This window comes from Humulus lupulus, chromosome 7 (genome assembly GCF_963169125.1).
Source record: "Humulus lupulus chromosome 7, drHumLupu1.1, whole genome shotgun sequence".
NCBI lineage: Eukaryota > Viridiplantae > Streptophyta > Magnoliopsida > Rosales > Cannabaceae > Humulus > Humulus lupulus.
The window spans coordinates 7,782,720-7,796,664 of NC_084799.1; the positions used below are offsets into that span (position 1 = coordinate 7,782,720).

At 32.4% G+C, this 13,945-nt stretch overlaps 3 protein-coding genes across 3 annotated transcripts; all 3 read right to left on the minus strand.

Annotated features, from left to right (window-relative positions):
- Positions 1 to 1,269: 1,269 nt before the first annotated feature.
- LOC133790564 (probable carboxylesterase 12) lies at positions 1,270 to 2,714 on the minus strand. The gene has a single exon (XM_062228234.1). The coding sequence runs from the start codon at positions 2,706 to 2,708 to the stop codon at positions 1,476 to 1,478; it is 1,233 nt and encodes a 410-aa protein (XP_062084218.1). The 5' UTR covers positions 2,709 to 2,714; the 3' UTR covers positions 1,270 to 1,475.
- Positions 2,715 to 5,570: 2,856 nt separating this feature from the next.
- Positions 5,571 to 7,614, minus strand: LOC133790565 (F-box protein At5g03100-like). Its single transcript, XM_062228235.1, has 3 exons — positions 7,423 to 7,614; positions 6,029 to 7,321; positions 5,571 to 5,909 (listed from the first exon to the last, which is right to left on the minus strand). The coding sequence occupies exons 2-3, from the start codon at positions 7,286 to 7,288 to the stop codon at positions 5,733 to 5,735; spliced, it is 1,437 nt and encodes a 478-aa protein (XP_062084219.1). The 5' UTR covers positions 7,289 to 7,321; positions 7,423 to 7,614; the 3' UTR covers positions 5,571 to 5,732.
- Positions 7,615 to 8,534: 920 nt separating this feature from the next.
- On the minus strand, positions 8,535 to 13,310 carry LOC133790567 (ALBINO3-like protein 2, chloroplastic). Its single transcript, XM_062228237.1, has 14 exons — positions 12,823 to 13,310; positions 12,565 to 12,671; positions 12,261 to 12,388; positions 12,098 to 12,169; positions 11,606 to 11,707; positions 11,304 to 11,363; positions 10,998 to 11,063; positions 10,414 to 10,461; positions 10,012 to 10,242; positions 9,865 to 9,920; positions 9,635 to 9,752; positions 9,272 to 9,361; positions 9,035 to 9,144; positions 8,535 to 8,925 (listed from the first exon to the last, which is right to left on the minus strand). Exons 1-14 carry the CDS (start codon positions 13,227 to 13,229, stop codon positions 8,769 to 8,771), a joined length of 1,752 nt encoding a protein of 583 aa, XP_062084221.1. The 5' UTR covers positions 13,230 to 13,310; the 3' UTR covers positions 8,535 to 8,768.
- Between the last annotated feature and the right edge of the window lie 635 nt (positions 13,311 to 13,945).

The following is a 13,945-nucleotide window of genomic DNA, read 5'->3' on the forward strand; positions in this document are numbered from 1 at the left end:
GGAAAGTGCCTCTCTGCAGTGAAAAGAATGTGTTTGCCATTGCAAGATAAAATTGCTAAGAAGTTTGACTGAAAAATTAAAACTATCAAATTTTTGGCAGAGAAGATCCTCCAAAAATACTCAAGTTTTTCTGGTTTTGTTGGGAGAGATCATCCAAAAATACTTTCAGCAGTTTTTATAGGTTCACTTGAGGATGTTATAGCAGGAATACTAATGCTTGAGTCTGCATCTGAGCTAGATGTAATCTAGTCTGGCAGCCCCAACTTTACTGGTACAGCAGGAGTTTTGAGAGATAATTGCTACAATGTCATCATGATAAGTAGTTGAATGTAAAGCTAGCCAATAACCCAAGATTCTTTCATTTTCTCATCAACCCAACAATAATAAAAAGTAATAATCAGTAGTGGAAAGAGAAAAAATTGCATAGCAAATGCCTGATAATAGGTAAATAATGTCACATGGTTCTTTGGGTTTTAGTGGTTATTATTTCTAATCTCAAGCATCAAAAAACTCGAAAATTAAATCCAACCATAAGCAAAAAGAAGAACAACAAAAACACATCATATTAAAAAAAAGGTGAAAATAATTGATAAGACAAGTGACATACCTTATCTTGGCACATATCTTGGCACATATGCAGCAAGTGACAAGTGTCCTGGTCGCTTATGAAGTTTAAAGTCTACATTCAGCAAATTAGATAAGTACTGCACAATCATATACCTTTTTACTTTTACCAGTTCTACCACTGTGAGGACAAGATTGTACATTTGTAAAAATTGCAACAAGAAAAAAAAATAAATCTATAATAGTATGAGTCTCTTATCTATACATTCACAAGCAAATATAAGAAATCCAAAGATGATAATAATAATAACGTAAAAAATATTAGTGGTGGAAAGAGTATAGTTGCATAACAAATAGTCGATAATGGGTAAATACAATAAATTGGTTTTCTGGAGTTTTACTGGTACTATTAATCTTCTCACACATCAGAAATCTTAAAAGGAAGCAAAAGAACAAAAACATATACAAAAAATAATAAATAAATAAATAAGTGAAAATAATACTAATTAGTTTGCAAATTCGTAGTAATTACAACAAAATAGAAAAATAAATTTATAATATTAATAAATAGTATCCAATCTACTCATTCACAAGCATATACATAAGAAAGGAAATATTTCTTAAGCAAAGTAGTAAAATTAGTTCGTACTAAACTAACAATTAGCAAAGAAAATAAAGTATCATCATTCCTGCTCATAATCAACATTTACAGCTAAAAATATGTCATTTTCATTAATAGTGATAAAGATAACATGATGCATCCGTAACCATAAACTAAAGACACCCAATAAGCAATTGCATTATCAATAAAGTAAGAGAGAATTTCACTTTATTTTCTTGTACAAAATGAAAAGTGAAAATTATAATAAATAAAAAATAAAATTCTCTCCACTAATAATGTGTGGGCCTGCCTAGTCTTGTTTGATAAAGGAAGATATTTTCTTGAGCATGGCCACAGCATTGTCACAAGTTGGTTTTGACAGGTGGAATACATGGTCGTCGCCGGTGGCTTCCACCACCTCCACCGTCCCCCCCCAGCCACTCTTCTCCAAAATCTCCTTATAGTAAAATCCCCTATCCTTTAATAAATCATTCTCAGCCACACAAACCAGCACTCTGTCGCAACCCAACTTCTTCAAATTCGGATCCTTAGCCGGGTTTATGTACGGATCATCGACACCACTCGTAGTAGGACACGCGAAACGCCAAATCCCCTCCGCCGATTTCGCCTTCTCTGGATGTTTCGCCTCATCGCCGACGGGCTCCGCTCCCCAAAAGTATGGATGAATCAGAGCAACACCCACCAGCTTCGAATCATCGCTACTCCCCACTAGTCCACCCTCCAACCCGGCTCGCAGAGCCATGTGGTGGGCAATGTTAGCCCCGGCGCTGTCTCCTGCGAAGAAAACTTGCTTATGATCGGCAAGTGAGTTCAGCCACTCATCGGGACCGGTTCCTCCGGAGTGGGAAACGACCCACTTGACGGCAGCCCATGAATCGTCGTAAGCAATCGGGATCGGGTTCTCAGGAGCCAGTCGGTAGTCAACAGAGACAGCGACCACGTTGGCTTCGGCGACCAAGTTGTTGACGGCGTTGTGGTACTTGGCGCAGAAAGGCGTCTCGACGCAGAAACCTCCGCCGTGAAAGTAAACCACCAGTGGAAGCTTTTTCTGAGGTTGGCTAGCGGCTGAGTTCGGGACGTACAGCCTTGCCTTGACGCCGGTTTCTGGTGAGATCACGACATCTTTGGATTCGACGCCAGTTTTGGGGTCAAGCGAGGGGGGGACAACGTCGATACCGACGAGTCGCTCAATGTGGCCGTCTTTGTAAATTTTGAGAAAGGGGGAGAAGTCGTGAGCTACGTCGTCAGTGGGGAGAGCAGCCATGGCGTCAGTACTCGTATTAGTAGTAGTGGGGGAAGTAGAAATCGAAGTTGGAGTTGAAGTTGGAGTGGAAGATTCGAGAGTAGAAGAGAGACGGAAGAGTTTAGTTGTTGTAGGTTGTAATCTTATCTTATGGGAAGGAATGGAGGAGGAGAAGTGAAGACAGGTCAATGGGAATCTTTGTATTGAGCTTATTACTGAATTCATAATGAAAATGATACTTACTTCAGCCTTTTTCCTATCTTCATTCATTAATAGCATGTCATGCCAAACACATAGTTTAGTGAAATCCACGTCAAGGCATCTTTCAATAAATATGTAAAGACCGAATATGGGGAATATGTGGGATAGTATTCTGAAATCTTTTCTATAAATAGAGAGGTCATGCACCATTGTAAAGACCGAATTTTTGTGATCTTGAGAGAAAACTCTGAAGAATTCATCTTTGGAGAATTTTCAGAGATCATCTTGAGTTTAATAACAAAGACTTGTGGACTAGGCAGATTTAACTGCTGAACCACGTAAAAAATCGTGTTTTGTATTATCGTATTTTTATTAGCCATTACTGTTTATTGTTTACGTGCTCTTCTTTCACTGTTGACGAAAAACGGCGTCAACAATAACAATTAAACATAAAACAATGTCTGGTAACTCTATGTTTATTTATTATTTTTAAAATTTTTATTAAAATTCATTAAATTTGAAAATAGAATTTTTTTCACTTTCAAAATTTTTTTAAACCGCTTTCGAATTTTCATTTTTTTCTTCCCTTCTTCAAATCAATACCCCATTTTATATTATTAAACAAAAAATAAAAATAAAAGTTATCAAACACATTAATTATTTTTTGTTTTTAAAAACAAAAAACAAAAATAGTTACCAAACATATTTTTTATTTTTAAAAAATAAAGAAACAAAAATAAAAATAATATTTCTATTTTTATGTTTAAAAAATTCAAAAACAAAAATTTTACCAAACACAACCTATATTATCTCGATTATCTCGACTATCTTGATATTATCAATTTTTATTATGTTTATGTTTGTTTATTTCATACTTTTTTTTTAAACTTAATAGTGTACAGACAGTTATTTATATGCATTTATATATATATATATATGATTTGTTATAAGTTGCATTTTAGATAAAAATTACAAAATAAAAATAAATATGTACATGATAAATATTGATAATATCATGATAGTTTAGTTATTAATATTAATGAAAAATTAATTTAATTTGTAAAACTATTAAATATTTTTTTAAATATCATGAAAATAAAAATAAAAATCAATGTCATGTTTGATATTGTCAAAAATTAAGTGGTCCAATTTTTTTTAAGATTGATTCACATTTTTTATACTTTATTTATGTATTTTGAAATAAAAATAGTATTTAGTGACCTAAATGATATGATTTAAAAATGTTGGGGGCTTAACCGATACAAAATCAACTTTCGGGACATAAGTGTTACAAAATGTAAAAAATGATGACTGCAGCTGAAAAAAACATTTCTTTTTATTTATTTATTTCTCTTTCATCTTCTTTTATTTAAATAAATAATATCTAAAATTGTAATATTTAAATATAATAAAGAGAAATTACAGAGAAACTAATATATGGTGTTCTATAAAAAATTAAGGTAAAATAAAAAATGTGATATTTTAATAAGATATTTTGAAGAATGGACCAGAGAAGTTGTCGAGAGTGATCAAGGCCCTTAATAATTAGGTAGCTTACTACTCCCATTTATTATTTAAATTAAAAACAAAACTCAAAAACAAATTTTATTTCTTTTCCCATAATTTAATAAAAAAAACTGATTGTATGTAATTGTATCATTTTCCACCTTAAATTTGAAACTTTGGTTGGGTAAAAATAACATTTTCTGGCCCAACAACAATATTCGATTGCTGCCATTGACTGCTAAAATATAGAAGGGGCAAATTTTTTTTATATTAATATATAAAATATAAGCAACAATTACAATGTATTTTTTTTTTTTCAACACCGATACATCATTTTTTCTATTTCGGTACCTGAATAGATATAATCTTAAATTTTTTTATACGAGGATGTACATTGTAAGTATTTAGAATATCCTGCAAATTTTCAAGAAATTCTGAATAGTTTACGAAGCCGAGTCAAATTTTATAAGCGTACACAAAAAAATAGACACGAGTGCAACAAACAGTTTAGACCCTGTTTCGGTACCATAATTTATTCAGAATTTCTTAAAAATTTATAGGATGTACTAAATAGCTATAATATACACCATCATATAAATTTTTTTGGGATTATACCCGATATAGAAAAATGATACACCGGTATTGCAAAAAAAAAAAAAAAACTTTATAATCGCTCCCATAAAATATATATACAAATAAATAATTTTTTCTTCAAATTTATTTTTACATACATTTATATTAAGTTTTTTTCTTTAGGGGACGATCAAAATTTCATTCATGAAGGGAACCATGGACCTCGTCCTTTACAATGTTCATGGATAAGCCATAAAAAAGGCAATTATTACTCACAAGATTAATTCATTCATACACAATGTAAGGCAAGCTTGACTTGTGTTAATGATAGAATGAATTCAGAGTTCCATACCATAGAAATAGCATGGCTTCAGATACTCGATCGCCTGTGAAGAATGAGTTTGATGTTGCAGCTAAAGACAGTTGCTAAGAAGTATGACAGAAAAGTTTTTAAAAATTAAAATTTTACTGCATTGTTATAGGAATTGCTCTTTCTATTCTATATAGTGTTTTGATAGTTGGAGGGAAAGCTGCCATTAATCAACAAAAGCTTAAATATGCATCATCCTTATAGTTAACTTTAATGCCTGCATTTTTCAATGAAAAAGTTTCAATGCTGGAAATCTAAGCAGTTCAAAACTAACCCATCCAACTCAAAAATAGTCAAATTTCTTGCGTTGACTACGAATTTAGGTAAGGGGTACTTGTGATGTATCTTCAAAGACAACTAGTTAGCATACCTTATCTGAGCACATATGCAGCTCTGACCAAGGATGCTTATGAAGATTTAAGTTTTTATCAAGCAAATTAGATGAGTTTCTATCAGTGTGAGGAAAAGTTTGTAGATTTGTACAAATTGCAAGAGAGGAAATTAAATCAATAAGATTAATAAATATCATATCTACTCATTCACAAGCTCCCACTGATGAAGTAAATACAGTCTCAAAAGGACTAAAGTAACAATTAGCAAAAAAAAAAACCAAATAAAAGATCATTACTCCTGCTCATAATAAGTAGTTACAGTTAAAACATGTCCTTTTCATTAATACATAATGTTTCTAAAGATGGTGAAATCCGCAGCAAGGCATCTTTCAAGTTTGACACTATCTCTGACTTACAATCAATCATAACTCTTAGATGTTTCCATTTAAGCAAGGAAGGATGACAGATCCTCTTCAAATATTCAGGCATGATGAAAACCTTCATGTATATATAGATTTAAAAAATGAATAAATATATGATTGTCCAGTATATAAATAAAGCCATAGAATCAAAGAAGTGAAATAATGAAATGAAAATAAAGCAAGTAATGGACATACCTTATCTGTAGGAACATGCAGGGTTACAATATTCCAAGAGCAATTCAAATTCAGAAGAAAATTCATCATACAAAAAAACCCATTTGCGTCATAGTTCTCATGCACATTATGAATCACGAACTTTCCATTCAACAAATTAGAAGACTTCATTGATATGCTAAAGTTGGTATTGCCTTCATAACAAAAGGATGCTAATTTTGGAGCTGATTCGATTATAACATTCATTCCAAAATCATATTTAATACACCTATTCTTCAAAGTGAAACTTGTCAACTGTTGATTCGAGATTTTAATCTGCTCTAACTTCACTTTAAAACAGTCCTTCAAAGTCAAATTCTCAAGGTGTGGAAGGGTTGAAATGAGATACTCTAATGATATAGACGGGTATTCTTCATTACAGTGATCAAAAGTTAGTGAGAGACTTCTAATTGCCTTGCATGCAGAAAGATTTGTGTCTTCCAAGATAAATCCATTTACTACCAAATATTCAAGATTTATGGCTTCAACTTGGAGAGGTGGTACAAAGCCAAGATATTTAATTTTCAGCCACTTGAGGCTTAAACTTTGCAAACGGAGCGGATTACCAAGAGGAGTTAAGTTATCACACATACTCAACAACAATTTCTCAAGAGACGGGCAACCCAACAATAACTTAAATACTGCATCATCCTTTAAGTTATCTTCAAAGTAATCATTTTTCAATGACAAAGTTTTCAATGCTGGAAGTCTAATTGAATAAGCAGTGTTCAAATCTAACCTATCCAATTCCAAAACAGTCAAATCTCTTGCATTGAGTACTGATATAGGTAAGCGGTAACAGCTCAAAGCACGATCAAAGGCAAAACCCAATTGAATATTTATTTCCTTGACTCTATTCTCAACTAAAAAATCTAACCATTTATCTAGGCGAGTGGATTTGCTAGTATGATAGGAATTCTTCATCTGGAGCTTAAAACTAGTTATATCTGAATCCACCATAAAATCCATACCTCTCCTGCGGTGCCCCAAATAAGCGTCGACATACTTGTAGAAATTCTCTACATCCTGTAATGATTGAAAATCAGTAGTAGCATCGGAGAAAGAGAGTGTGGGGACTAAATACCACATGGGCTTCAAACGCTTTGAAAGGAGGCATATCCGAACGACATCCACAGTGGGGAGCAACGACAGTATGTATAGGATGATTGCATCAGGTAGTTTCGAAAATCCATCTTCCTCCTCAGCCATTGACGATGTCATTTTAACTCTTTTTTTCGCCATGAGAGTTAAAAACAACCCAAAATGGATTGTGGACTGTAATCAGACAAAGAAGAAGTGATCAGTTTATTATTTGCTTTGATTCCCAATACTAGACATTGAAAATAGTTTTCTGAAACAGATTGGTTGATCCTTACCTCACTTGTGGAAGCTGCAGAATTTTGTGTTTCTTCGACCAAACCAGAATTTTTGCGAAAAGAGGAAGTGATTTGGTGAGTAGAGTGGGATTTTACTCAGGAAAGATAGGATTAGAAGAATCTGGGAGAGAGTTCTGAGAGGGAAACAGGTTGAAGAAAAGGAAGAAGAAAAGTTAGACTTGTTCTGCTGCTAAGAAAAGTAAATCAACGAGCACGTGCTAATAATTTATCATATTTTAAAGGATAAAATAGTTAAATAATATCACATCTCAATAATTGATATAAAATAATGAAGAATGATTGATGTCAGTTCTTTTAAAATATTTGAATGTCAGTATTAAATTATTATAAAGATAGTTTAGAATCTTACTATTATGAACTTAATTGTTTTTTTTTATACGCGTCTGAAATAAACAATTTAAATTATGATTTCGATAACATAAATAATCTAAATTTTTTTTGATAAAATACATAAGGCAACCTATAGCTATAAAATGCATCATCATGAAAAAATAGAATCATAGTTAATTTATGTGCTTTAAACAGTATTATGTCGTCTTGATAAAATAAAGAAGCATGGCTTATTATAATATTTTCATTAAAATAGTCTTAAATAATATCAACATATTACTGCAACCAAGAAAGATAATGAAAAAAAAAAAAAAAAAAACATTTTCGTTCCATGCACATAATTATTTATTATTTATTAAAGTTGTTTTTTCTCTCCGTTAGTTTTTTTTTTTAATTATCCGATATTGATAATTAGTGTTCCTGATTTTATTTTTGTATTATCATAATTTTTTTTATTTAAAAAACCTTAGACTTTCTTTCCAAATTTAACAAGACACAGCTTTTAATACAAATTGCCACATTTAATCCTTTTTGCTCTAAAGTTTTGGTAACTCATAATGGTTTATCTCCAAGTAGTTAATTATGTGATAGAGCAATTTATATTTTAAAAAGTATTATGAGCAGCACAGCAGCCCATTTAAAAAACAATAACTAGTTAGGACTCGTATTAAGATTAATATTAGGATTTGACTTTCATCCAAAGATTTTGTCGATTGCGATAAATACACAGTACTTAACCTCATCATTTGGTCGAACCGAAATGTACTAATAATGAAAATTAAAATAGAAATGTAAATGTAAAATTGTGAATATTACATTTAGAAAATTATTAAAATAGATAAGTAATTTTTTTATTAATAAAAAAGCTAAATTGTGAAATTCACATATATATATTTATATTTACTTGAGTAACTAAGTTAAGCAAATCATGATTAATCTAATAAGTAATAGAATTGAATGAGAATAAGCAAGAAATAATGAAAAAAGGGTAACAGTCAATAATCTTGTCGTCTACTGCTGGCAAGATCACTGACCAAAGAGTCATCATCATTTTCACATTGCTCCAAGTATTCATTGAAAGCTGGATTATATGCAGCAGCTAATCGAAGATAATATGCTGCTTCTTCTCTGCGACCCACATTGTATAAAGCACTGAAAAAACCAAACTCATCATCAAATTCAGGATCAACATTCAACAATCATGGTGATAGAACCCATTATCATATAATGACATATTACTCCACTGCAGCACTATATATACCTTGAAAGCTTTAATATTCCATCAAAATAGTGAGCTTTGCTTACAGGGTCCTCTGGTTCTTTCAACCTTCCGATCCTTTCCAAGTGTACCAGACCTTCCTTAAATTTTCCCTGTCCCATACACAAGTACAAAGAAACTAAAGTACATGGCTTTGAATATATACCATATTCACATCAACATCAAACTGTGTTGATGCTGTGGTATCTCAAAATTTATTTTCAAGTGAGTTTTGTGCACCTGACAAATATAGAGAGAACCCGCCGATTGAGATGCGCAGATTAAATGATCGATGTCCTCCACTTCGGTAGGCTCACCACCAAGCAAGAGCTGATGCGAAGAATAGATCAATGCCGTACAGAGTTTGAATGGGTTGGGATGAGCCAAAAATCTCAAAATAAGAGATATAAGAGCCCAAGTGATAATATATGTAGTTTACATGAGGCAGCCAGAGAGACTAGATAGATAGGATATTCTGAACTATCTCAGTCATTGTATTGCAAGCAAAGAAATTATCAATCCAAAATTAATCCATTCATACACAATGTATGTAAGGCAAGCTTTACTTGTGAAAGTGATAAAAAATAATTCAGAGACCCAGACCTTATAAATAGCACGCTCCAGATACTTGATCGCCTCTGTAAGCATTCCTTTCTGCATTAGAGTCTGACCCATGAGAACCAAACATTGTGTGTACTCGGGATCCTTGGAAAGTGCCAGTCTGCAGTAAAAAAGAATGAGTTTGATGTTGCAGCTAAAGACCAATTGCTAAGAAGTTTGACAAAAAAAATTGAAAAAAAATTAAAATTTTGGAAGAGAAGAACAGCAATTACTGCATTATAGGAATTGCACTTTCAATGTGTTGTTTTGATAATAGTTGGACGGAAAGCTGCCAACAATTCCAGTGACTAAGTTTAGGATAAACTTCTACTAACATCTGATAAACATAGTTCACAAGATCAAAAATTAAGGTCACTTACGTTAAGCAGTTCCTTGGGGGAGAGGTCTTCCAAAAAGACTTCCTTAAGTTTTTCAGGTTTTGTTGAGGGAATAGGGGAGAGGTCTTCCAAAAATACTAGCTGATTTTTTTTAGGTTCACTTGAGGAAGTTATAGCAGGAATACTATTGCCCGAGTCTGCAGCTGAGCTAAAAGTAATCTTATCTGATAGCCCCAACTTTACAAGTACAGCAGGATTTTTGAGAGATAATTGCTACAATGTCAACAAGATAAACTTGATATCAAAGAATTATCACACAGAGATTTGACTGAGACACATTTACAGCAATGCGAAGCTAGATAATAATCAAGATTCTTTTATTGAAAGGTTCATTCTCTCATAATTTCTCTATTTAAAGGAGGATACAATAGAGCAATGGTTCACCTGTATAGCAGTAAGTGAACTATTTGTGACCCAATACACAAGGCTTCCCTGCAAAACAATGGATAAATGTACGGCGTAACTTTGCCAAAGCATGATAGTAGAGGAAACAAGAGCAGACATTTACTTCAGATATGCAAGCAATACCAACATACAAATACAACACATTGTGTACCCGTTTTAGAATATAATGATGTTAGTCTTTGGTATAATGACGTATGCTTAGACATCCTTTAGTGCACAACATATGATCTAAATTTGCTAGTTTTTCAAATTAAATATGGGAGGCTGAACTATGTCATAAAATGAGCAATGATAGAGAAAAATATAACATCTTAGAAGAATCCAAAGGTGGTTTGGTTGCTAGGGAAAGACTAACAGAGAAGATGAAGAAAGTTGAAGGTAGTGGCAAAAATTGGCTGATCTTCTGTCTCACTATTGAATTCTGTGTTTACGTGCCCTTAATTTATAAACAACTGCTACCTTATGTAATGCCTTAAAATGTGCAATAATGTAATCTGATATTATAAAGCCTAAGTTCAGTAATATTAAAAGTAAAGAAATCATAGCAACAAATATCAAGTTACCTGAGGAACAAAGTAACAACTTAAAAGTATAGGCAGTGTCAAGAAATCCAAGTAGTGCTTGTAGTACTGCACAAAGTTGATAGCTCAAATCATCTTCACAAACTAAAATACTTTTAACAGTTAAAAACAAGGACAATATGACAAAGGAAAAATATAGAAACTAATAAGTGGGAAAAGTAAGCTCAGTCGCAGGAGAAGGAGGCTTTTAGGCCGTTAACCTGATACATACTACTTCAGGAGAAAAAAAAGTAAAAGATAGTTGTCGCATAAAATGTATACAAGACTTGTATAGTTTTGATTACTTACTTTTACTAATAAGTCAAGCAGGCTAGTAACCTTTTTTACTGAAGATTTTCTGAAGGAAATCTGAAAAGTTGAATAACCAAATATCAGCTATGCTCTTTCAAATTAAGTTAGCTAATAGTAGTTTGATAAAGCATGTTGACAGATTCATAGTTAGAAAAATCTCTATCAACCAGCCATTAACATAATAATAATTAATTGAAAAAAATATATCATTTTCTTGTCTTACATCAACAAGCAATTGTTTCGTACACCAAGCATGAATACCTGTAGTTATCAGCTCTAATTAGTATCCAATTGAATACCTGAACATTGGCATAGTGCAAACCAGCAATTACTACAGGGAATATGGACCCTGAAATCCCATGAGAGAATTCAGTCAAATTCTGGAACCAAAATGCACCTCCCTGAAATGTACACGGTAGAAAATTTAATCTAATAAATCCATGAATGAATTATAATGGTTAAAAAAATTATTGCCATTATACACCCTTCCTTTATGACAGTGCACACAAGCAATGCATTCAACTGAAATTAGCCGAAGCCATTAAATTGAAAGAAAGAAAAGAAAAACAATGATCGCCGAGAAGATGAAATTAATGATTATACTCACCGTAATCAAATATGAAGAAATTATATAAGACAAAAATGCAATCAAAAGAAAGTTTTCACATAGCTCCATGCTTTTCATCTAAAATTATAAGTAAAATCCTTTGTGCTGGTTCTGGCTATACAAACTTTTGTATCAGTAATTGATCGAATTATGCTTGTATAGTAGTAAATCTTCAGAGACTTACACAATCAAACCCAGGGTGATGGTCCAGCGACATTCTTCGTACAGTAGTCATCCACAAGAAGAAGCATGGCACCTGCATACAATTTGAATAACAAGGAATTATAAATTTACAAATAGAACTTATCATAAACAAACCTCACTCCTACAGTTTAAGAAAATAATACCTGGACACAGACGTATGGAAGGAACCATAAAAATGAGGGACACCCAATGGCTTTCCTTTCCTTCATAAAGTGTGAAATATGATCAATATAACTTTTTTCTGATAAAGGCTCTGGAAATGGGGATGGCACTATGCAGATAAAAAGAACCAAAAGGAAGTTAATTTATGATGTACAAGATACCTATAGTAAGAAAAGCAAGGCATTCCTTTAAGAGATACAGAAAAATCCATGTACAGCTAAACTAATGGTGACCCAAATGAGTGATTAATGAACAAACTAAAGTGAAGATACTAAAAACACTTACATTTACTAAACAATTCTCCAATTCGTTTCAACTTATGAAGTTGAAATATAAGCAAAGGGAACAGAACAGCTCTCAGAGCCAATGTAGAGGAAGCAATAACTACCCACCTATAATTCAATACACATAAGAATAGCAACCAACATACATAAACACATACTCATAATCAAATTTATATGCAGACAAAGCAAAAGGATTTAGTTAAAAAAGAAAAAAAAAAGTTTCTCAGAGATGAAATTGTTTGGCCATAAGAATACTCACCAAGGTAAGCAACTAATCTCATGAAACCCATCAAGCATTGAGCTTACTACACGAATTGGAAGCATTGACTCTTCGCCGCTAATTGATAAAGCGGCATCCATAACATTGGACTCGGTAATCAACTCGGGCGACACAGTGATCGAGTGATCAATATCAACACCTCGAGCTTCTCCAAACACCGAATCATCTTCGGACTGAGTGGTAATAGCTCGAGAGTTGAGCAACAACGAGTACGGATTCTTTAACGGGAGGTTGGGTTTGCCGAGGTGGGGAGTAAACGGGAGAGGGTTAGTGACAGAGCTAGAATTAGGGTTAAGAATGGTGAGAAGGTGGTATCCACGCTTGTGAGAGAGATAAGCAGCTGGAATAGAACGGCGGAGGCGGTTAAGAATCTTGTAGCTCGCCATTAACGGCCAAGTACGGTCGAGCTTGCCAGAACTCCGACTAGTTTCACAGTTTAAATTATTAAAAAAAAAAAAAACTATTAAAGAAAAAGATGGAAAATACGACGTCGTATTCGTGAATAGATATGTTTGTTTGCATAACTATCCCCCAAATTTTATTGGTCTTCGAAGAGTCATCCCTCATCTTATGAAATTTTACAAAGTTTTCTGTTATTGTTGTTTTGTAGCAAATATACCTATTCTTCTAATTTAAATAAAATAAAAAGAGAAACTTAAATAAAATAAAACTGAAGATAAGTTTTCCTAATTTATAGTAATACTTACAGTTTAAGTCTTTTTTTTTTTTGGTAATAAAAGTCACCTTTTACGTAATAAATTAAAAAAATTATAATTTTTTAACACATTCAGATGATGACAATGAGGGACGTATTTTATGTGCCTAATGTATTTAACTTTTGTTATTATAAAGAATTTAATCACTAAAAATTTAAATAGTTAATTGCTCTAAATGAAAATTTGAAGATTCAATTCTAGAAACTAGGATAAGTTAGAGACTAGCTAATAATGCTAAATACCCTAAAATTAACCACCCAATTTTTTTAAAATTTTAAAATAAAAATCATGAGGATAAACACGTGCAAATAAATTTGTAAAATTCCACTAAAAATTATCTTTAGTGTTATTTTAAAAATGCTACTAAATTTGAAAGTTAGAAAAAA